At 41.8% G+C, this 21,852-nt stretch overlaps 1 protein-coding gene across 1 annotated transcript; it reads left to right on the forward strand.

The window, feature by feature from the left end:
• The first annotated feature begins 254 nt into the window (after positions 1 to 254).
• Positions 255 to 21,475, forward strand: LOC123725220 (deoxynucleoside triphosphate triphosphohydrolase SAMHD1). The gene is made up of 16 exons (XM_082972198.1): positions 255 to 564; positions 6,856 to 6,922; positions 7,100 to 7,169; positions 8,685 to 8,845; positions 9,477 to 9,592; positions 9,712 to 9,782; positions 9,919 to 10,098; positions 10,553 to 10,653; positions 13,368 to 13,476; positions 13,619 to 13,710; positions 19,117 to 19,232; positions 19,507 to 19,646; positions 19,767 to 19,862; positions 20,025 to 20,129; positions 20,227 to 20,364; positions 20,560 to 21,475. Exons 1-16 carry the CDS (start codon positions 381 to 383, stop codon positions 20,590 to 20,592), a joined length of 1,779 nt encoding a protein of 592 aa, XP_082828324.1. The 5' UTR covers positions 255 to 380; the 3' UTR covers positions 20,593 to 21,475.
• Positions 21,476 to 21,852: the final 377 nt, after the last annotated feature.

Below are 21,852 nucleotides of genomic sequence, written 5' to 3' on the forward strand. Positions count from 1 at the left end.
TCACAGAAATAGAGGTTGTGGTGGCAGCTGTAGAGAAATACTTGGTATTGCAAGGTTTTACTGCAGAATATTTTAAATAGTGAAATGTGGAGAGTTTCATGAGGGCTAATAGTTGGCAGGGTCATTTTCCTTTTTCCCAATTTTGTATTACCGGACGTTCATGTCGGTAGGCTGTGACTGGCTCCACACTCCAATACATTAGGTGGCAGTGTATGCGCCTAAAAGTTGGCTACGATCCGCCAACCCAATCCCAAAGAAGAAGGTGTGGTTTACCATTTTTGACATTTACATTTTAGTCATTTAGCAGACAGAGCGACTTACAGTAGTGATCGAGAGTACTGCTTTATTGTGTTACCGGCGCTTTTCTATTACCGATCAATATGGATAGGCGAAAGCGTTCCAGAGAAGATTTACCGACCGCTGACAGTGACCATTTCAAAACCCCGGAGCAGAGCGTTTATACCGGGTTGTCGCGGGACGGGGACTTAAGGCAGTGGGATGTCGAGGACACTTGCAGATACCTGCGTCAGGAAGGTCTCGGGGCATGGGAGGAGAAATTCACAGGTTCGATTGTTGTGATCACTGTTTTGCATGTCTTCTCTAACTAGCTACATACACATGATATTTGACAGATCACTGTTTTGCATGTCTTCTCTAACTAGCTACATACACATGATATTTGACAGAACACTGTTTTGCATGTCTTCTCTAACTAGCTACATACACATGATATTTGACAGATCACTGTTTTGCATGTCTTCTCTAACTAGCTACATACACATGATATTTGACAGATCACTGTTTTGCATGTCTTCTCTAACTAGCTACATACACATGATATTTGACAGAACACTGTTTTGCATGTCTTCTCTAACTAGCTACATACACATGATATTTGACTGATCACTGTTTTGCATGTCTTCTCTAACTAGCTACATACACATGATATTTGACAGATCACTGTTTTGCATGTCTTCTCTAACTAGCTACATACACATGATATTTGACAGATCACTGTTTTGCATGTCTTCTCTAACTAGCTACATACACATGATATTTGACTGATCACTGTTTTGCATGTCTTCTCTAACTAGCTACATACACATGATGCTGCTGACCCAGCAGCAGAGTAATTGCTAAAATCAAATCAAATTGAAAAAAAAACTGTGAAATGCTGAATACAACAGGTGTAGTAGACCTTACAGTGAAATGCTGAATACAACAGGTGTAGTAGACCTTACAGTGAAATGCTGAATACAACAGGTGTAGTAGACCTCACAGTGAAATGCTGAATACAACAGGTGTAGTAGACCTCACAGTGAAATGCTGAATACAACAGGTGTAGTATACCTCACAGTGAAATGCTGAATACAACAGGTGTAGTAGACCTTACAGTGAAATGCTGAATACAACAGGTGTAGTAGACCTCACAGTGAAATGCTGAATACAACAGGTGTAGTAGACCTCACAGTGAAATGCTGAATACAACAGGTGTAGTAGACCTCACAGTGAAATGCTGAATACAACAGGTGTAGTAGACCTCACAGTGAAATGCTGAATACAACAGGTGTAGTAGACCTCACAGTGAAATGCTGAATACAACAGGTGTAGTAGACCTCACAGTGAAATGCTTACATACGAGCCCCTAACCGACAATGCGGTTTAAAAAAATACGGATAAGAATAAGAGATAAAAGTAATAAAGAGGAGCAGTAAAAAAATAACAGTACCGGTTAGTTGAGGTAGTATGTACATGTAGGTAGAGTTAATTAAAATGACTATGCATAGATGACAACAGAGAGTAGCAGTGGTGTGGAGAGGGGAGGGGGGGGCAATGCAAATAGTCTGGGTAGCCATTTGATTAGATGTTCAGGAGTCTTATGTCTTGGGGGTAGAAGCAGTTTAGAAGCCTCTTGGACCTAGACTTGGCGCTCCGGTACCATGTGGTTGCAGAGAGAACAGTCTATGACTTGAGTGGCTGGAGTCTTTGACCATTTTTAGGGCCTTCCTCTGACACCGCCTGGTATAGAGGTCCTAGATGGCAGGAAGCTTGGCCCCAGTGATGTACTGGGCCGTTCGCACTACCCTAAAGACTAATTTACATTGTCCTTTGAACTATAGTACCCTAGCTAGGCCAACTACAGTTGAAGTCGGAAGTTGACATACACTTAGATTGGAGTCATTAAAACTCGTTTTTCAACCACTCCACAAATTTCTTGTTAACAATCTATAGTTTTGGCAAGTGGGTTAGGACATCTACCTTGTGCATGACACAAGTAATTTTCCCAACAATTGTTAACAGACAGATTATTTCACTTATATTTCACTGTATCACAATTCCAGTGGGTCAGAAGTTTACATACACTAAGTTGACTGTGCCTTTTAAACAGCTTGGAAAATTCCAGAAAATGATGTCATGGCTTTAGAAGCTTCTGATAGGCTAATTGACATCATTTGACTCAATTGGAGGTGTACTTGTGGATGTATTTCAATGCCTACCTTCAAACTCAGCGCCTCTTTGCTTGACATCATGGGAAAAATCAAAAGAAATCAGCCAAGACCTCAGAAAAAAATTGTAGACCTCCACAAGTCTGGTTCATCCTTGGGAGCAATTTCCAAACGCCTGAAGGTACCACCTGTGCAAACAATAGTACGCAAGTATAAACACCATGGGACCACGCAGCCATCATACCGCTCAGGAAGGAGACGCATTCTGTCTCCTAGAGATGAATGTACTCTGGTGCGAAAAAAGTGCAAATCAATCCCAGAACAACAGCAAAGGACCTTGTGAAGATGCTGGGGGAAACGACATAACCTGAAAGGCCGCTTAGCAAGGAAGAAGCCACTGCTCCAAAATCGCCATAAAAAAAGCCAGACTACAGTTTGCAACTGCACATGGGGACAAAGATCATACTTTTTGGAGAAATGTCCTCTGGTCTGATGAAACAAAAATAGAACTGTTTGGTCATAATGAGCATCGTTATGTTTGGAGGAAAAAGGGGGAGGCTTGCAAGCCGAAGAACACCATCCCAACCGTGAAGCACGGGGGTGGCAGCATCATTTTGTGGGGGGTGCTTTGCTGCAGGAGGGACTGGTGCACTTCACAAAATAGATGGCGTCATGAGGTAGGAAAATGTGGATGTATTGAAGCAACATCTCAAGACATCAGTCAGGAAGTTAAAGCTTGGTCGCAAATTGGTCTTCCAAATGGACAATGATCCAAAGAATACTTCCAAAGTTGTGGCAGAAAGGCTTAAGGACAACAAATTCAAGATATTGGAGTGGCCATCACAAAGCCCTGACCTCATTCCTAATTAACATTTGTTGGCAGAACTGAAAAGGCGTGTGCAAGCAAGGAGGCCTACAAACCTGACTCAGTTACACCAGCTCTGTCAGGAATGGGCCAAAATTCACCCAACGTATTGTGGGAAGCTTGTGGAAGGCTACCTGAAACGTTTGACCCAAGTTAAACAATTTACAGGCAATGCTACCAAATACTAATTGAGTTTATGTAAACTTCTGACCTTCTGGGAATGTGATGAAAGAAAAAAAGCTGAAATAAATCATTCTCTCTACTATTATTCTGACATTTTACATTCTTTAAATAAAGTGGTGATCCTAACTGAATTTTTACTAGGATTAAATGGCAGGAATGGTGAAAAACTGAGTTTAAATGTATTTGGCTAAGGTGTATGTAAACTTCCGACTTCAACTGTACGTATTGTATATAGTTTTTGGTGGTGTGGTTTTTATACAAGCCCCTGAGCTTCTAACTACACCTGCACACCGTTTATTTATTCATTTTTATCTGTATTGTTGTTTTCTTTGGTGCAAAAACATTTAACTACACAGTAACAAATCCATCACCTCCAGTATACTACTGGTCTGAACATTAACATGCATCGCTTGCGGTACGGTTTTGGAAGCATAGCAGGGAGAAATAATTGTTTAAAAAAAAAAGGGTTGTGGATAGGGTTCCCACACGGCCATATTTCGTATACATGTGGGTTAACCCTAACCCGTATACATGTGGGTTAACCCTAACCCGTATACATGTGGGTTAACCCTAACCCGTATACATGTGGGTTAACCCTAACCCGTATACATGTGGGTTAACCCTAACCCGTATACATGTGGGTTAACCCTAACCCGTATACATGTGGGATAACCCTAACCCGTATACATGTGGGATAACTCTAACCCGTATACATGTGGGATAACCCTAACCCGTATACATGTGGGATAACCCTAACCCGTATACATGTGGGATAACCCGTATACATGTGGGTTAACCCTAACCCATATACATGTGGGATAACCCTAACCCATATACATGTGGGTTAACCCTAACCCATATACATGTGGGTTAACCCTAACCCATATACATGTGGGATAACCCTAACCCATATACATGTGGGATAACCCTAACCCATATACATGTGGGATAACCCTAACCCATATACATGTGGGATAACCCTAACCCATATACATGTGGGATAACCCTAACCCATATACATGTGGGTTAACCCATATACATGTGGGTTAACCCTAACCCATATACATGTGGGTTAACCCTAACCCATATACATGTGCACATTTGGGGAACTGATAGTATTTCTGATTTGCTTATCGCACCACCACCTGTGGAGCTTCTCAAAGTAATGTTTTCTTCACCTCAAATAGCAAGCAAACAAACGTCTGTTTTTACATCCATTGAGAATTACAATAGTTCCTCAATGTATTTTAAAAATCTTTCCAGCTCTCTTCCTTTCATTATAAAATATGCCTACCAGATTACTTCTTATCAGTGCTTGACTTGGACTGAAATAGGTTCTGGTACTCATTTTGGGTGCTGGGACTGTTTATATTGAGGTGCAGGAGCTCCACTATACTTTTGAGCTGATATTCTATAAGAGGAAGAGGAGCTCAAGCAATAGAACATTTGAGGTGCCGGTACTCAGCTCTGGGGAGCTCCTGTGTCTTTCCTCTTTCTCCATTCACCCAGTTAGTCAGACTCCAGGCACCAACCACACCAGGAATTCTCTTCAGGTATTAAATCTGAACATCTGTCGTCACCCCTGAGATGACTCCTTTGACGGGCTCTCTACTCCGAAGTTCAAAGTACAAAACTTTTGTTGTCCGGATTATTTTATTAAGGCCCACTGCAATGAATCAAAATAAGACCACTCTTGGTCACTCTGACAGTCTTGACTTTTCCCAGCACACACTTCACTATTTTCAACACCTCAAGTGGGTTTCCCAAATACTGTATGCATCCTTACTCAACAAACGCATCCCAACAGGAAGCGATTCGTTACCATTCATAGACGTATCCTTCACTCCAATTTTTGACAATTTCTTTTTTTGTTCCAGTTTGACACTACTGTTGTCCATTCAGAACATTAATCTTCATCAACCTTTGCTCGACGTGCTGCTTGATTCAAACTCAGCATTCACTTCCACCATTTTCCCCATCAGCCATCAGACTACAACAGAATAGTCTACCTGTGCTAATTAGCTAGCTGTGTCTCGAAACACCTGTGTGTAACCGGAAGACGGACACCACAAACATCTTGTTACTGAAAAATACTGCTGCAACTCTGTTAAACAGTGTCCAGTAAGTCTGTATTAAACAGTGTCCAGTAAGTCTGTATTAAACAGTGTACAGTAAGTCTGTGTTAAACAGTGTCCAGTAAGTCTGTGTTAAACAGTGTCCAGTAAGTCTGTATTAAACAGTGTCCAGTAGGTCTGTATTAAACAGTGTCCAGTAAGTCTGTATTAAACAGTGTCCAGTAAGTCTGTATTAAACAGTGTCCAGTAGGTCTGTATTAAACAGTGTCCAGTAGGTCTGTATTAAACAGTGTCCAGTAAGTCTGTATTAAACAGTGTCCAGTAACTCTGTATTTTGATGTGATATGAAAGTACTGCCTGCTGCAACTCTGTTAAAACAGTGTACAGTAAGTCTGTATTTTTCAGTTGTGAAATTATTTTGATGTGATTTATGTTTCTAGAACCGTATCGCAATCGAGAATCGATTTACGTTTAGATGGAGTATTTGGCTGTTTTGGGTTCCAGAGCCAATTCAACCTTTTAAACTGAACATATAAGGTCCTTGGACTATAAGCAGGGTGGGAAATTAACACCAGCCACCAGCTAAATGTTAGTACATTTTGGCATTGGCAGGTAGAAGGTCTAATATTTCCATCCACATTGGCAGGTGGTCACACAGCGCATTTCTGAGAATATTTTTGGGATCCAAAGCCCATTGTGTGTGTGTGTGTGTGTGTGTGTGTGTGTGTGTGTGTGTCAGCTCTGTAAGAGAATATTTTCAACATTACGGTGGTGAAAATGGGGTGGGGTGCAGCATAGGTTCAAACAAGAGAGTGAAATATGGAGACCTTGCCGGCTGGAACACACACTGATATCCACTACTGTCTGTCTCGATCTGTTGCGCTCTTTTCTTTGAAATCACTTTCAATCAATTTCACAACCATTCAGTAAGTGTTTTAACATTACAAAACATGTGCATGCATTTTCTGTGATTTCTTTATGAATTTTGCCCCCCAAAATGTGTCTGGTAAAATTTGGGCATCCACCAGCCACTACTGTTGGTAGACCAAAAAGTACATTTCCCACCCCGACCATAAGGCTTCTTTAATCCATTATTGGGCTAAGTAACCACCCATCCATCCCCCATCACAATCTACCCTCCTTACTTTCTCTATGGTATCTGTTAGTGCCCAGCATCAAGGTTGTTCCAGCCAAATAACTGAATTCATCTGATGAAGAAGAAGGTTGGTAGACTTGCACACAGGAAAGATGATCTGTCCTTTTTGTTTGGTTTTCCCCCACACAGAGCAACAGATAACAGGAGTGGGGTTACGATACCTCACAGAGACACATCTGGAGAATATGGGCATAAGGTATGTGTGGTGTGGTTTCAGTATGGGGTGGGGTCATTTCCGTGTTCCAATCTAATGTGCACCTTCTAATTTTGGTTGATTTGTTGTGACATATTTCTCTTAGTCAATTTCTTGAGGATTGTGATGTTCTGATTTTGGTGTCATGATTATGAACTGACTCTCTCTCTCTCTCCTCAGGCCTCTTGGCACACGGCTGCAGATTCTGCACTGCCTGAAGAAGCTGTGGCAGATTGCAGCAGAGACCAAGGTAACACAATAGAGGTTTTAGAGGCCCTCTTGGCTGCAGAGACCCAGGTTACACAATAGAGGTTTTAGAGGCCCTCTTGGCTGCAGAGACCAAGGTAACACAATAGAGGTTTTAGAGGCCCTCTTGGCTGCAGAGGCCAAGGTAACACAATAGAGGTTTTAGAGGCCCACTTGGCTGCAGAGCCCAAGGTAACACAATAGAGGTTTTAGAGGCCCTCTTGGCTGCAGAGCCCAAGGTAACACAATATAGGTTTTAGAGGACCTCTTGGCTGCAGAGACCAAGGTAACACAATAGAGGTTTTAGAGACCCTCTTGGCTGCCGAGCCCAAGGTAACACAATAGAGGTTTTAGAGGCCCTCTTGGCTGCAGAGCCCAAGGTAACACAATAGAGGTTTTAGAGGCCCTCTTGGCTGCAGAGCCCAAGGTAACACAATAGAGGTTTTAGAGGCCCTCTTGGCTGCAGAGCCCAGGGGACACAATAGAGGTTTTAGAGGCCCTCTTGGCTGCAGAGACCAAGGTAACACAATAGAGGTTTTAGAGGCCCTCTTGGCTGCAGAAACCAAGGTAACACAATAGAGGTTTTAGAGGCCCTCTTGGCTGCAGAGGCCAAGGTAACACAATAGAGGTTTTAGAGGCCCTCTTGGCTGCAGAGCCCAAGGTAACACAATAGAGGTTTTAGAGGCCCTCTTGGCTGCAGAGACCAGGGGACACAATAGAGGTTTTAGAGGCCCTTTTGGCTGCAGAGCCCAAGTGTTGCTCTTTTAATCTGAATTTTCTGAAATTCTACACATTTTACTATGGGTCAGAAATACCATTTTAAAGTTTAAAGCTAGTTTCCTGCTGTTCTACATATTTGTCATTGTGCTGAGAGAAAAGTTGCAGTTTCAAAGTTAATATCCTGCAATTCTACACACTTTGCCATGGGGCTGAGTTAACATTATGCCTTGTTCTTATGCTATCTGAGTGACTCAAACATTATAACAAAATACATGGAGGCCCCAACATTTCAGATTCTCCCTGATTTGTCTATTTTTTATTTTGGTGATTGTTAGTTCTTAAATATGATCTTATTAAAAAACAATATTGCTCCACTGTCTTTTCTACATACTTTATATCTGGTTTTAGTCATTTAAGTTTACACTGAAAACGTTTGACCATCCTGAAAATGATTAGCAAAAGGGGAAACATTGACTTTGAGCCCACATAGAGAGACTGACGGACAGGGAGAGAGAGAGAATAATCCATGGGAGAGAAAATCACCTCAACCACATTGTACTTCATTTAATTTATTTATTTATTATGGTGAAAGAAGTAAAACACCCTGAGTAATAGCTGTTTTTCTATTCCATCATGTTCTCTATTCCCTGTTTTATAATGTTTTTCAATTCTATTGCAAGTGTAATGACCCTACTCTACCCACGGCCACATAACTAGAGATGCACCCTTTTCTATTCCAGAGAGGGAACAATAGAGGAATAGTAGTATCAGCACTAAGATGTATTATTGTCTCCTGTAGGTGTTTATTGACCCCATCCATGGACATATAGAGATGCATCCTCTGTTGGTCTGTATCATCGACACCCCTCAGTTCCAGAGGCTCCGCCACATTAAGCAGCTGGGAGGAACATACTTCGTCTTCCCTGGAGCCTCCCACAACCGCTTCGAACACTCCATAGGGTATGTAGGAGTGTGTGAGTATGCACTAGCGTAGAGTACAAGTGTGGGTGCCTGAACACTCCATAGGGTATGTAGGAGTGTGTGTAAGTTTGCACTAGCATAGAGTACAAGTGTGGGTGCCTGAGCACTTCATAGTTTAAAGGTGTGTGGGCTTGACCTATAGAGGGTGTGTACACCTTTTTAAATCCATGATGCAGAGTGTAATGCGCAAATTGGGATTTAGTCTATGTGGTTTTAGAGGCGCTACCCTGCATTCAAAGTGTTTGTGTGGTGTCAGGAAAATAACCTCACACTCAACGTCAGCAAAACAAAGGAGATGATCGTGGACTTGAGGGAGCACCCCCCTATCCACATCGACGGGACAGTAGTGGAGAAGGTGTAAAGTTTTAAGTTCCTCGGCGTACACATCACGGACAAACTGAAATGGTCCACCCACACAGACAGCGTGGTGAAGAAGGCGCAATATTCAACCTCAGGAGGCTGAAGAAATTTGTCTTGTCATTGATTTGAACAGGCACAACAGAAAAATCCTTTTCAGCCTCTTCCTTAAGCTCTCAGTTCCCAGTGGTTACCTAGCAGGTTTCATGAGTTGGAAAATGGTTGTTATGGTTGTTGTGGTTGTGTGTTTCAGGGTGGGTTACCTGGCAGGTCTGCTGGTCCAGGAGTTGAATGAGAGACAACCAGAGCTCTTCATCTCCCATAGAGACATATTGTGTGTCCAGATCGCCAGTCTCTGTCACGACCTGGGTGAGTCTCACACACACACACACACACACACACACACACACACATATATATATATATATATATATACACACTTTTTTCAATCTTACTGTCTCATAAATGTGATATCTCTCACTCTCCAGGTCATGGTCCTTTCTCCCATATGTTTGATGGGATGTTCATCCCTAAAGTGCGTCCAGAATCTAAGTGGAAGGTAAGACCTTTCTTTCCTCATTCTGTTTCTTTTTCGCTCTCCATGTCTGATGTTTGTGTCTATATCTTCCTGTGTTTGCTCAAAAATGTGCAGGTCACCTGTATTTGTGTGTACGCTCACCTTGTGTGTGTTGCAGCACGAGGAGGCGTCCCTGGCAATGTTTGACCACCTGGTGCGTGAGAACGCCTTAGAGCCGGTGATGAAGGAGCATGGCCTGGTCCTTCCTGATGACCTGGTCTTCATCAAGGAGCAGATTGCTGGACCACAGAACACTGTCCTTCTCAGCCAGGGAGTAAATCAGCCAGCCAGTGAGCCGGTTAGTCAATCAATCAATTTAAGAATCATGTAGGCGTGGGTTCGTTTCCCCACTTCTGACACCGATGGTAACAGAGACCGCCCGAGCGGTAGAAGTTTCGGTGAAGAGGCCCAAAGATGACGATAACAAAACAGAAAATATAAATTGGGGGTAAACTGAATAAATCAAATCATAGTAGAGCTCTCAAATGAAACCAGACCTCAATCAACGCCTGAAATCCGGCAGCATGCCATTCTGACCCTTGTTGCCTCCTCACTGAAACCTTCACCGCTGGGGCGGTAAACGTTACAATCATCTATCAGCATCAATCAGTCAACAAACATCAATCAATATTACTTCATGAATATGATTTATTTATGCTTTCTAGCAGTTAATTGTCTACGGGTTGAATTTAATTTGGAGTTTCATGCTCGGTTCTCACAGGATTCTGAGTCTGTTCTTTTTCTCTTCACAGTGGCCATATAAGGGCCGACCAGAGAAGAAGTCCTTCCTCTATGAGATTGTGGCCAACAAAAGGAACGGCATCGACGTGGACAAGTGGGACTACTTCGCCAGGTGAGTCCCCCAGTTGGAGTTTATCCCTTTTAGAAACTATGATCATTTCTGGAGTAAGCTATATTAGAGATGTAACAATACATAGGACCATTGGAGTATATTAGGAAAATAGTGCACTATGGGCAACTTTTCTTAAATTATCTTCAGGGCCTAAAATGAACACCTGCCAAATGCGGGTAGATTTTGGCATTGGCAGGTAAGATGTCTATTTCACCAGCCATGTTGGTGGGTGGTCAGGGCTCCACAGTGCGAGCATTTCACTCGCATTTGTGAATAAAAAGTATGATCACATTTACAGTGAGGGGAAAAAGTATTTGATCCCCTGCTGAATTTGTACGTTTGCCCACTGATAAAGAAAGGATCAATCTATAATTTTAATGGTAGGTTTATTTGAACAGTGAGAGACAGAATAACAACAAAAAAATCCAGAAAAACGCATGTCAAAATGTTATAAATTGATTGGCATTTTAATGAGGGAAATAAGTATTTGACCCCCTCTCAATCAGAAAGATTTCTGTCTCCCAGGTGTCTTTTATACAGGTAACAAGCTGAGATTAGGAGCACACTCTTAAAGGGAGTGCTCCTCAGCTTGTTACCTGTATAAAAGACACCTGTCCACAGAAGCAATCAATCAATCAGATTCCAAACTCTCCACCATGGCCAAGACCAAAGAGCTCTCCAAGGATGTCAGGGACAAGATTGTAGACCTACACAAGGCTGGAATGGGCTACATGACCATCGCCAAGCAGCTTGGTGAGAAGGTGACAACAGTTGGTGTGATTATTCGCAAATGGAAGAAACACAAAAGAACTGTCAATCTCCCTCGGCCTGGGGCTCCATGCAAGATCTCACCTCGTGGAGTTGCAATGATCATGAGAACGGTGAGGAATCAGCTCAGAACTACACGGGAGGATCTTTTCAATGATTTCAAGGCAGCTGGGACTATAGTCACCAAGAAAACAATTGGTAACACACTACGCCGTGAAGGACTGAAATCCTGCAGCGCCCGCACGGTCCCCCTGCTCAAGAAAGCACATATACATGCCCGTCTGAAGTTTGCCAATGAACATCTGAATGATTCAAAGGACAACTGGGTGAAAGTGTTGTGGTCAGATGAGACCAAAATGGAGCTCTTTGGCATCAACTCAACTCGCCGTGTTTGGAGGAGGAGGAATGCTGCCTATGACCCCAAGAACACCATCCCCACCGTCAAACATGGAGGTGGAAACATTATGCTTTGGGGGCGTTTTTCTGCTAAGGGACAGGACAACTTCACCGCATCAAAGGGACGATGGACGGGGCCATGTACCGTCAAATCTTGGGTGAGAACCTCCTTCCCTCAGCCAGGGCATTGAAAATGGGTCGTGGATGGGTATTCCAGCATGACAATGACCCAAAACACACGGCCAAGGCAACAAAGGAGTGGCTCAAGAAGAAGCACATTAAGGTCCTGGAGTGGCCTAGCCAGTCTCCAGACCTTAATCCAATAGAAAATCTGTGGAGGGAGCTGAAGGTTCGAGTTGCCAAACGTCAGCCTCGAAACCTTAATGACTTGGAGAAGATCTGCAAAGAGGAGTGGGACAAAATCCCTCCTGAGATGTGTGCAAACCTGGTGGCCAACTACAAGAAACATCTGACCTCCGTGATTGCCAACAAGGGTTTTGCCACCAAGTACTAAGTCATGTTTTGCAGAGGGGGTCAAATACTTATTTCCCTCATTAAAATGCTAATCAATTTATAACATTTTTGACATGTGTTTTTCTGTTTTTTTTGTTGTTGCTATTCTGTCTCACATATGATTTGGAACAGTATTTGCAAATGTACACAGCTTGTCCTTCTACATTAGCTGCAGTGAAATGTCTCCACACATCAGATAGTGCCTGTGGCCTTTTCCTGTGAAGATTAGAAAAACATGAGTAAAAGAACAACAAATACAATTCCATATACAGATAAATAATTAAGTAGTTAGATTAAACAACTCATTTGTCAGATAAATGTTTTAAAATGAAACATGTATGAAAACAGCTGAATTAACAGGCTCAAGCTAAAACCCACATAGTAGCAATAACTAGCAGAAATTGTTAACAAGTTAGAAATGATTTAAACACACTTTGATGTAGGCTACTATTTACTAGTTAACCAAAAATAATCTGTCATAAAATATATTCACCCCACCCAGTATTGTAATCAAAACTTACCAGAAAGCATGTAGTCCTTGGCTCAGACAGTGTAGTAGTGTGGGCTCAATAGCATCTCATTAGAGTACCAGATCTTGAGAATCAGCTGTACATGTGATGGAAGAATGCACTGTGCATGCAGAGGGTTGCAATTCCATTGAATTGGGGATAGTTTAACCAAAATATGCCACAAGACCTAGAATTGCCTAATGTGTATCCCATAAAAAAGGTTCACTGTTATAAAATAACTTTTTTTTAATGAATTTAAGCAAAATTCCCGGGCTTAACTTCCCATGGAAAAATTCCGGGAAAGTTTCCGACCCTTTGCAACCCTAGTCTCGAGGAAATGCATAAACATTTACATTTTGTTTAGTGAGATCTTTTTTTTACATAAATGACAACAAGAACATTGAAATTATTATTTATTTTTATTTTTAAACAACATTTTAACATAATGGATACATCAAAAACAGTTTGACAGGTAAAGGAAAACCCAGACAAAACCAACAGAGACTCCCTCACTTTCTCACCCCACAGGGACTGCTTCCACCTGGGTATCCAAAATAACTTTGACTACCGTCGCTTTCTCAAGTTTGCCCGTGTGTGTGAGGTGGACGGGAAGAAGCACATCTGCACCCGAGACAAGGTAAATGCTTCAGCTTGGCCCTCGATTACACCTCCCATTCATTCCCTTCATTTATGTTTTCCTTCAACTTTTCATTATTGGTAAAGTAGTTAGGGATTAACCTAGTTTAGTGGTGATATCCATGTGTGTTGTCCACATACAGGAAGTGGGTAATCTGTATGACATGTTCCACACACGCAACTGCCTGCATAGAAGAGCCTACCAGCACAAGGTGGGCAACATCATAGAGACAATGTAAGTACTCTCACCTCAGCAGGTGTTTTAATATAGGTAACTGCCAAAATAGAGTAAACACCAACACAGTATCTTAATAGGCTGTTGGGCCACTACGAGCCAGAACAGCTTCAATGCACCTCGGCATAGTTTCTAAGTGTCTGGAAGTCAATTGGAGGGATGCGACACCATTCTTCCACAATAAATTCTATCATTTGTTGTTTTGTTGATTGTGGTGGAATATCCCATAAGTGTTCAATTGGGTTGAGATCTGGTGACTGAGACAGCCATGGCATATGGTTTACATCATGTTCATGCTCATCAAACCATTCAGTGACCACTCATGCCCTGTGTGTGGGGGTATTTGTATCTTGTATTTATTATGGATCCAAGGCGGCGGCTACTCTTCCTGGGGTCTGGCAAAATGAAGGCAGTTATACAATTTTAAAAACATTACAATACATTCGTTACAGAATTCACACCGAGTGTTCAGGCCTTTACTCCACTACTACACATCTACAACACACTGAGTGTTCAGGCCTTTACTCCACTACTACACATCTACAACACACTGAGTGTTCAGGCCTTTACTCCACTACTACACATCTACAACGAAAAATCTGTTATCTTGTGTATGTGCCTATTTCACACTCCCCGCTGTTCCATAAGGTGTGTTTTTATCAGCTGTTTAAATCTGATTCTACTGCTGCATCAGTTACCTGATGTGGAATAGAGTTCCATGTAGTCATGGCTCTATGTAGTACTGTGCTCCTCCCATAGTCTGTTCTGGACTTGGGGACTGTGAAGAGACCTCTGGTGGCATGTCTTGTGGGGTATGTATGGGTGTCTGAGCTGTGTGCCAGTAGTTTAAACAGACCTCTGGTGGCATGTCTTGTGGGGTATGTATGGGTGTCTGAGCTGTGTGCCAGTAGTTTAAACAGACCTCTGGTGGGGTATGTATGGGTGTCTGAGCTGTGTGCCAGTAGTTTAGACAGACCTCTGGTGGCATGTCTTGTGGGGTATGTATGGGTGTCTGAGCTGTGTGCCAGCAGTTTAGACAGACAGCTCGGTGCATTCAACATGTCAATACTTCTCGGTACCTTCAGCTTGTCAACACCTCTTACAAAAACAAGTAATGAGGAAGTCAATCTCTCTTCCATGAGATTGACATGCATATTATTAATTTTAGCTCTCTGTGTACATCCAAGGGCCAGCCGTGCTGCCCTGTTCTGAGCCAACTGCAATTTTCCCAAGTCCCTCTTTGTGGCACCTGACCACACGACTGAACAGTAGTCCAGGTGCGACAAAACCAGGGGAAGAAAATGTCTCAGGTTTTTGCCTGCCAAATGAGTTCTGTTATACTCACAGACACCATTCAAACACTTTTAGAAACTTTAGGGTGTTTTCTATCCATATATAATAAGTATATGCATATTCTAGTTACTGGGTAGGATTAGTAACCAGATTAAATCGGGTACGTTTTTTTATCCAGCCGTGAAAATACTGCCCCCTAGCCCCAACAGGTTAACAGCATGCCACTGCCTTTACTCAAAGCCTAACCCTAACCCTTTACTCAAAGCCAGTGACATGTCATTAGTAAAGATCGAAAAAACAGCTGCCCTGGGGAATTCCTGCTTCTACCTGGATTATGTTGGAGAGGCTTCCATTAAAGAACCCCCTCTGTGTTCTGTTAGACAGGTAACTCTTTATCCACATTATAGCAGGGGGTGTAAAGCCATTATAGCAGGGGGTGTAAAGCCATAACACATACGTTTTTCCATCAGCAGACTATGATCGATAATGTCAAAATCTGCACTGAAGTCTCACAACACAATCATTTCCTCATCAATTTCTCTCAGCCAATCATCAGTCATTTGTGTAAGTGCTGTGCTTGTTGAGTGTCCCTATGAGCGTGCTGAAAGTCTGTCAATTTGTTTACTGTGAAATAGCATTGTATCTGGTCAAACACTATTTTTACAGAAGTTTACTAAGGGTTGGTAACAGGCTGATTGGTCGGCTATTTTAGCCAGTAAAGGGGGCTTTACTATTCTTAGGTAGCGGAATGACTTTAACTTCCCTCCAGGCCTAAGGGCACACACTTTCTAGTAGGGTCAAATTGAAGATGTGTCAACATCATCCCCTGTTATCCACAGTACTTCCATCCAAGTTGTCAGACCTCAGTGGCTTGTCATTGTTGATAGACAACAATAATTTGTTCACCTCTTCCACACTCACTTTAAGGAATTCAAAAGAATAATTATTGTTGTTTCATAATTTGTCAGATATACTTGGATGTGTAGTGTCAGCGTTTGTTGCTGGCATGTTATGCCTAAATTTGCTAATCTTGCCAATGGAAAAAAATCATTAATGTAGTTGGCAATATCAGTTGGTTGTGTGATGAATGAGCCATCTGTTTCAATGAATTATGGTGCTGAGTTTGCCTTTTTCCCAGAATTTAATTCAATGTGCTCCAAAGCTTTTTACTATCATTCTTTTATTTTATTTATCTTGGTTTCAAAGTGTGGTTTCTTCTAACCAAACCCTGAGAGACATGATATCTGGATCCATGTTAAACTAACCTCTAACCCAATCCTGAGAGACATGATATCTGGATCCATGTTAAACTAACGTCTAACCTGAGAGACATGATATCTGGATCCATGTTAAACTAACCTCTAACCCAATCCTGAGAGACATGATATTTGGATCCATGTTAAACTAACGTCTAACCTGAGAGACATGATATCTGGATCCATGTTAAACTAACCTATAACTCAATCCTGAGAGACATGATATCTGGATCCATGTTAAACTAACCTCTAACCCAATCCTGAGAGACATGATATCTGGATCCATGTTAAACTAACCTCTAACCCAATCCTGAGAGACATGATATCTGGATCCATGTTAACCTCTTGGGGCTAGGTGGGACGCTAGCGTGCCACCCGTGGTGCACTCCATCAACAGCAGGTGCATTTCAAGAGCGGCAAATTTGAATCCAAATAAATGTCAAAATTCAAATTTTTCAAAAATACAACTATGTTACACCATTTGAAAGATAAACATCTCCTTAATCTAACCACGTTTTACGATTTCAAAAAGGTTTTACGGCGAAAGCATAAATTTAGAGTATGTTAGGACAGTACATTTACAAGAGTTGTGTGTAATGTTTTGTCAAGTCAAAGACAGGGTCACCAAAACCATAAAACCAGCTAAAATGATACACTAACCTTTTACAATCTCCATCAGATGACACTCCTAGGACATTATGTTAGACAATGCATGCATTTTTAGTTCTATCAAGTTCATATTTATATACAAAAACAGCGTTTTACTATGGCATTGATGTTGAGGAAATCGTTTCCCTCCAATAACCGGCAGTCAAGTCAGCGTCACAAATTAAATAATTAAAATTAGAAAACATTGGTAAAATATTATATTGTCATTTAAAGAATTATAGATTTACATCTTTTGAACGCAATCAACTTGCCAGATTTAAAAATAACCTTACTGGGAAATCACACTTTGCAATAATCTGAGCACTGTGCCCAGAAAAATACGCGTTGCGATACAGACTAGACGTCATGTTGGGGAGATCTAAAATCGAAAATACTATGTAAATAATCCATTACCTTTGATTCTCTTCATCAGATGTCACTTCCAGGTATCACAGGTCCATAACGAATGTAGTTTTGTTCAAAAAAGCTCATCATTTATGTCCAAAAATCTCCGTCTCGTTAGCACATGATGTAAGCCAGCCGGACTTCTCGTCATGAACGAGGGGAAAAAATATATTTCCGTTCGTTCAAACATGTCAAACGTTGTATAGCATAAATCATTAGGGCCTTTTTTAACCAGAACATGAATAATATTCAAGGTGGACGAATGCATAGCCTTTTATAACGTATTGGAACGAGGGTACCCAACATGAAGTAGCGCGCCAGGTGTCTAATGGGACATCACCGTTCCATGGCTCTTGTTCGGTCAGATCTCCCTCCAGAAGACTCAAAACACTTTGTAAAGGCTGGTGACATCTAGTGGAAGCAATAGGAAGTGCCAAAATATTCCTAAACCCCTGTGTTTTTCAATGGGATAGGTTTAAACTCAATACAACACATCAGGTATCCACTTCCTGTCAGAAAATGTCTCAGGGTTTTGCCTGCCAAATGAGTTCTGTTATACTCACAGACACCATTCAAACAGTTTTGGAAACTTTAGAGTGTTTTCTATCCATATATAATAAGTATATGCATATTCTAGTTACTGGGTAGGATTAGTAACCAGATTAAATCGGGTACATTTTTTTTATCCAGACGTGCAAATGCTGCCCCCTAGACCCAACAGGTTAAACTAACCTCTAACCCAATCCTGAGAGACATGATATCTGGATCCATGTTAAACTAACCTCTAACCCAACCCTGAGAGACATGATATCTGGATCCATGTTAAACTAACCTCTAACTCAATCCTGAGAGACATGATATCTGGATCCATGTTAAACTAACCTCTAACCCAATCCTGAGAGACATGATATCTGGATCCATGTTAAACTAACCTCTAACCCAATCCTGAGAGACATGATATCTGGATCCATGTTAAACTAACCTCTAACCCAATCCTGAGAGACATGATATCTGGATCCATGTTAAACTAACCTCTAACCCAATCCTGAGAGACATGATATCTGGATCCATGTTAAACTAACCTCTAACCCAACCCTGAGAGACATGATATCTGGATCCATGTTAAACTAACCTCTAACCCAATCCTGAGAGACATGATATCTGGATCCATGTTAAACTAACCTCTAACTCAACCCTGAGAGACATGATATCTGGATCCATGTTAAACTAACCTCTAACCCAATCCTGAGAGACATGATATCTGGATCCATGTTAAACTAACCTCTAACCCAATCCTGAGAGACATGATATCTGGATCCATGTTAAACTAACCTCTAACCCAACCCTGAGAGACATGATATCTGGATCCATGTTAAACTAACCTCTAACCCAATCCTGAGAGACATGATATCCCTCCCAAGCTTCATTATGGACCCCTCATGTCTCCTTTGTAACTAATGTTCCTATACTCTGAGTATAACAATGTTCAACGTTTACCCCAGGATCCAAGAGTGTGCAAAGCTGTCATCAAGGCAAAGGGCGGCTACTTTGAAGAATCTCAAATATAAAATATATTTTGATTTGTTTAACATTTCTTAATTTTGATGTCTTCATTATCATTCTACAAAGTAGAAAACAAAGGGAAAAACCCTGGAATGAGTAGGTGTGTCCAAACTTTGGACTGGTACTGTATATCTGTTTTATTTCCTATCTTTTATACATTCATACAGGTTCTCAGAAATTGAGTTTTTTTTCTGCTGTATGTTATATGTTGAAAATGAGATGTTATATTGTCTTTTTTCAGGATCACAGAGGCCTTTATCAAGGCGAACCCCCACATCCAGATTCAAGGTTCAGGGGGAAAGATGTTCACCATCTCCGCAGCAATAGACGACATGGAGGCCTACACTAAACTCACTGGTCCGTTCAACCCCATAGAAATATAAAGTGTACAATGGCTCTGGTCTGTTCTACTTACCCAGACAACCAGAGCTTTGAGAGTTTTATGCCAGGCGTCAAGGCTGTCCAAACAGGCTGGGTTTGCCATACCTGTTTTCTTTGTGTGGTACATTCCTGTCCATACAATTACTGCTGGGTTTGGTTTGCATGATTACCTCTCATCTTCCCACGCTCCTTATCACCTTGTCTCTCCCTCTCACCTGTCTCTCTCCCTTTCTCCTCCCTTCCCCTGTAGACAATATGTTTGAGCAGATTCTGTACTCGTCGTCCTCTAAGCTGGCTGAGGCCAGAGAGATCCTTCAAAACATCACCTGCAGACGCCTCTACAAGTGTGTGGGACAGACCCAGACTGAGGTGCGCGTGGAGGTTTCACAGGTGTGTGTGTGCGTGTGTGTGCGTGTGTTTGGAGAGAGGATATCCTTCCAGGGCTTACTAGCAGAGCTTTCTACGAGATTCATATTATGTGCCTCTCATCCTCGTCTTCTCTTCCCCCAGAAAAAGCTCCTGGAGTGGGCAGGCTGTGTGGCGAGGTCCAGGCCTCGGAATGACCTTAAACATGTTACTCTGCAGCCAGAGGACTTTGTTGTCCATGTGAGTGTCCAGTCTTTTCACCTCAATCAGGGAACTGATTGAATACATTTTACCATAGCCCCCCCGCCTTCTCTATAGGTAACCCTTTGTTACCAGTTGCTCTGTTGAAAATAGGTATCTCTTTGCATGTCCATCTCTCCCCCCTATCTTTCTCTCCATCAGATCATCAACATGGACTGGGGTATGAAGGAGAAGAACCCCATCAACAACATGCGTTTCTACTGTAAGAACGACCCAACCAAAGCTTACCAGATCAGCAAGGACCAGGTCACTACTTCAATGCACTTACGTATACCTATTTTAGAATTATCCAATCATTTTTGGAGCTTGGAAACATGATATAAGGCAATTGTTGTTCCGGTAGGTGTCCAAGCTGCTGCCAGAAAGGTTTGCTGAGCAGCTTATCAGGGTCTACTGTAAGAAGACTGATGAGAGGACCATGGAGGCAGCTAAGAAGAACTTTGCCCAGTGGTGTATGGATATGAACTTCTCCAAACCTCAGGTCAGGAGGCCTCGCTCTTTCCTTTATATATCATTTTATCTCAAGCTTTTAGCGTTTTTACATTGTGTGGGGAAGATGACAGTGCAAGGCCAAGCCAGCTAGCTATCACTATCTTACCTGCACCACACAGAGTATTTTTCCTATGTTTAAAATTGACACTGGTATCCCTGTGTGTTTGTGTTCACATTTGTTTAGGATGGAGATGTGATTACACCAGAGGTCACCTAGGACCAGGGGTTGGTGACCACCACCTCAAGAAAATGAGTCAGGCTTTCAGAAGAAGTCTCTTTACTCAGGGTTCTGTTCACTCTGATTCAGTTTTCCAGGGATTAGATCATGTAGTCTTTCTTTTATTTACTTTTGATGTTTTATTTCAAGCGTACATTTTAGGTTTGGTTATCTTAACGTTATGCTATTTCATGGTAAGAGAAGTGTAGGAGTATGTGAGTATACATACCTGTTCTCCCAGGCTATGCATGTTGACGTGCCACTATCACACATGGCTCTTTCAGATAGCCAAGCAACGACTTTTACATATTTATCCATCCTGGTGGAAGTTACTCTTTGGACAATCATGCTTTACCTTGTAATACTCCCAAAGCTGAATGGGAACTTATCCTTGGTGTTATATTGATCAACATGCAAACAAACAGGTAACCGTTGTTTGTGTTTCAGGGCATTGTCTTTCTTTTATGCATGGTTTCTACGCTGTTTTAGTTGTTATATACCCAGCTACCATAGTTAGCCTGGTCATGCATATCTACAGTATCTAGACTAAAGTAGGAGTTGGCTAAGCACATACAGATCAAAGATCAGGGTACAATGTAGCTTAATTATCTTCCGAAAAGACACCACTTTAACTGACAAACAATGTTAAGTTATCATATTATCTTTGTTTTCATCCATGTACCCTACTGAGGCAAGCAGCTATCTGTCTAGTGTTTGGTATCATTTGGGAGTCTCGTTATCTTCATTTAAACAACATGAACACAATGTTTACCCTAAAGTCTGCCTCGATGAGCCCACAGCTGTTGATCAGACAGACATGTTTGTTGATTTAAGTTATGCACTTTGTTTTAAATAAATAATATAATTTTGAATGAAAGACTAATGAGGTGGAGAGTCTCACTTTTTGAAGGGTTTTGTAATACAGAATGTAACCGGCCACATCTGCGAAATACAACCCTCTTCTCTGCCTGGCTATCTGAGTTCTGTTTCCTTAGAACTTTGTGTAGAAGACAGCTCTAGCATCCTGAATCCTCAATTTAACCATTATAGGGGTGAACAGAAAACAAATCTCGGTTAACCCAGAACAAAAATCTTGCGTTATTTGATCAGCTGCGTGATTTAGTTCTGGGTCCATACCTATTAGAAATTGGGAGTTCCGGTTTGCGAAGTCTCCACCTCACAAAAGGAAACTCTCAGCCGTAAACCAGATGTAACCTGGATATAGACGTTCCATAAATCGGCATGCGAAAGTGAGTAGAT

This window comes from Salmo salar, unplaced genomic scaffold, assembly GCF_965601325.2.
Source record: "Salmo salar unplaced genomic scaffold, fSalSal1 ptg000588l, whole genome shotgun sequence".
Classification (NCBI taxonomy): domain Eukaryota; kingdom Metazoa; phylum Chordata; class Actinopteri; order Salmoniformes; family Salmonidae; genus Salmo; species Salmo salar.

What these genes read in the sequence shown, in the direction of transcription:
- LOC123725220 (XM_082972198.1), top strand. Translation starts at nt 381, where the DNA reads ATGGATAGGCGAAAGCGTTCCAGAGAAGATTTACCGACCGCTGACAGT. An exon ending in CAGAGGACTTTGTTGTCCAT is followed by an intron (nt 19,863 to 20,024) that starts GTGAGTGTCCAG and finishes TCTCTCCATCAG; the next exon opens with ATCATCAACATGGACTGGGG. An exon ending in TGAACTTCTCCAAACCTCAG is followed by an intron (nt 20,365 to 20,559) that starts GTCAGGAGGCCT and finishes ACATTTGTTTAG; the next exon opens with GATGGAGATGTGATTACACC.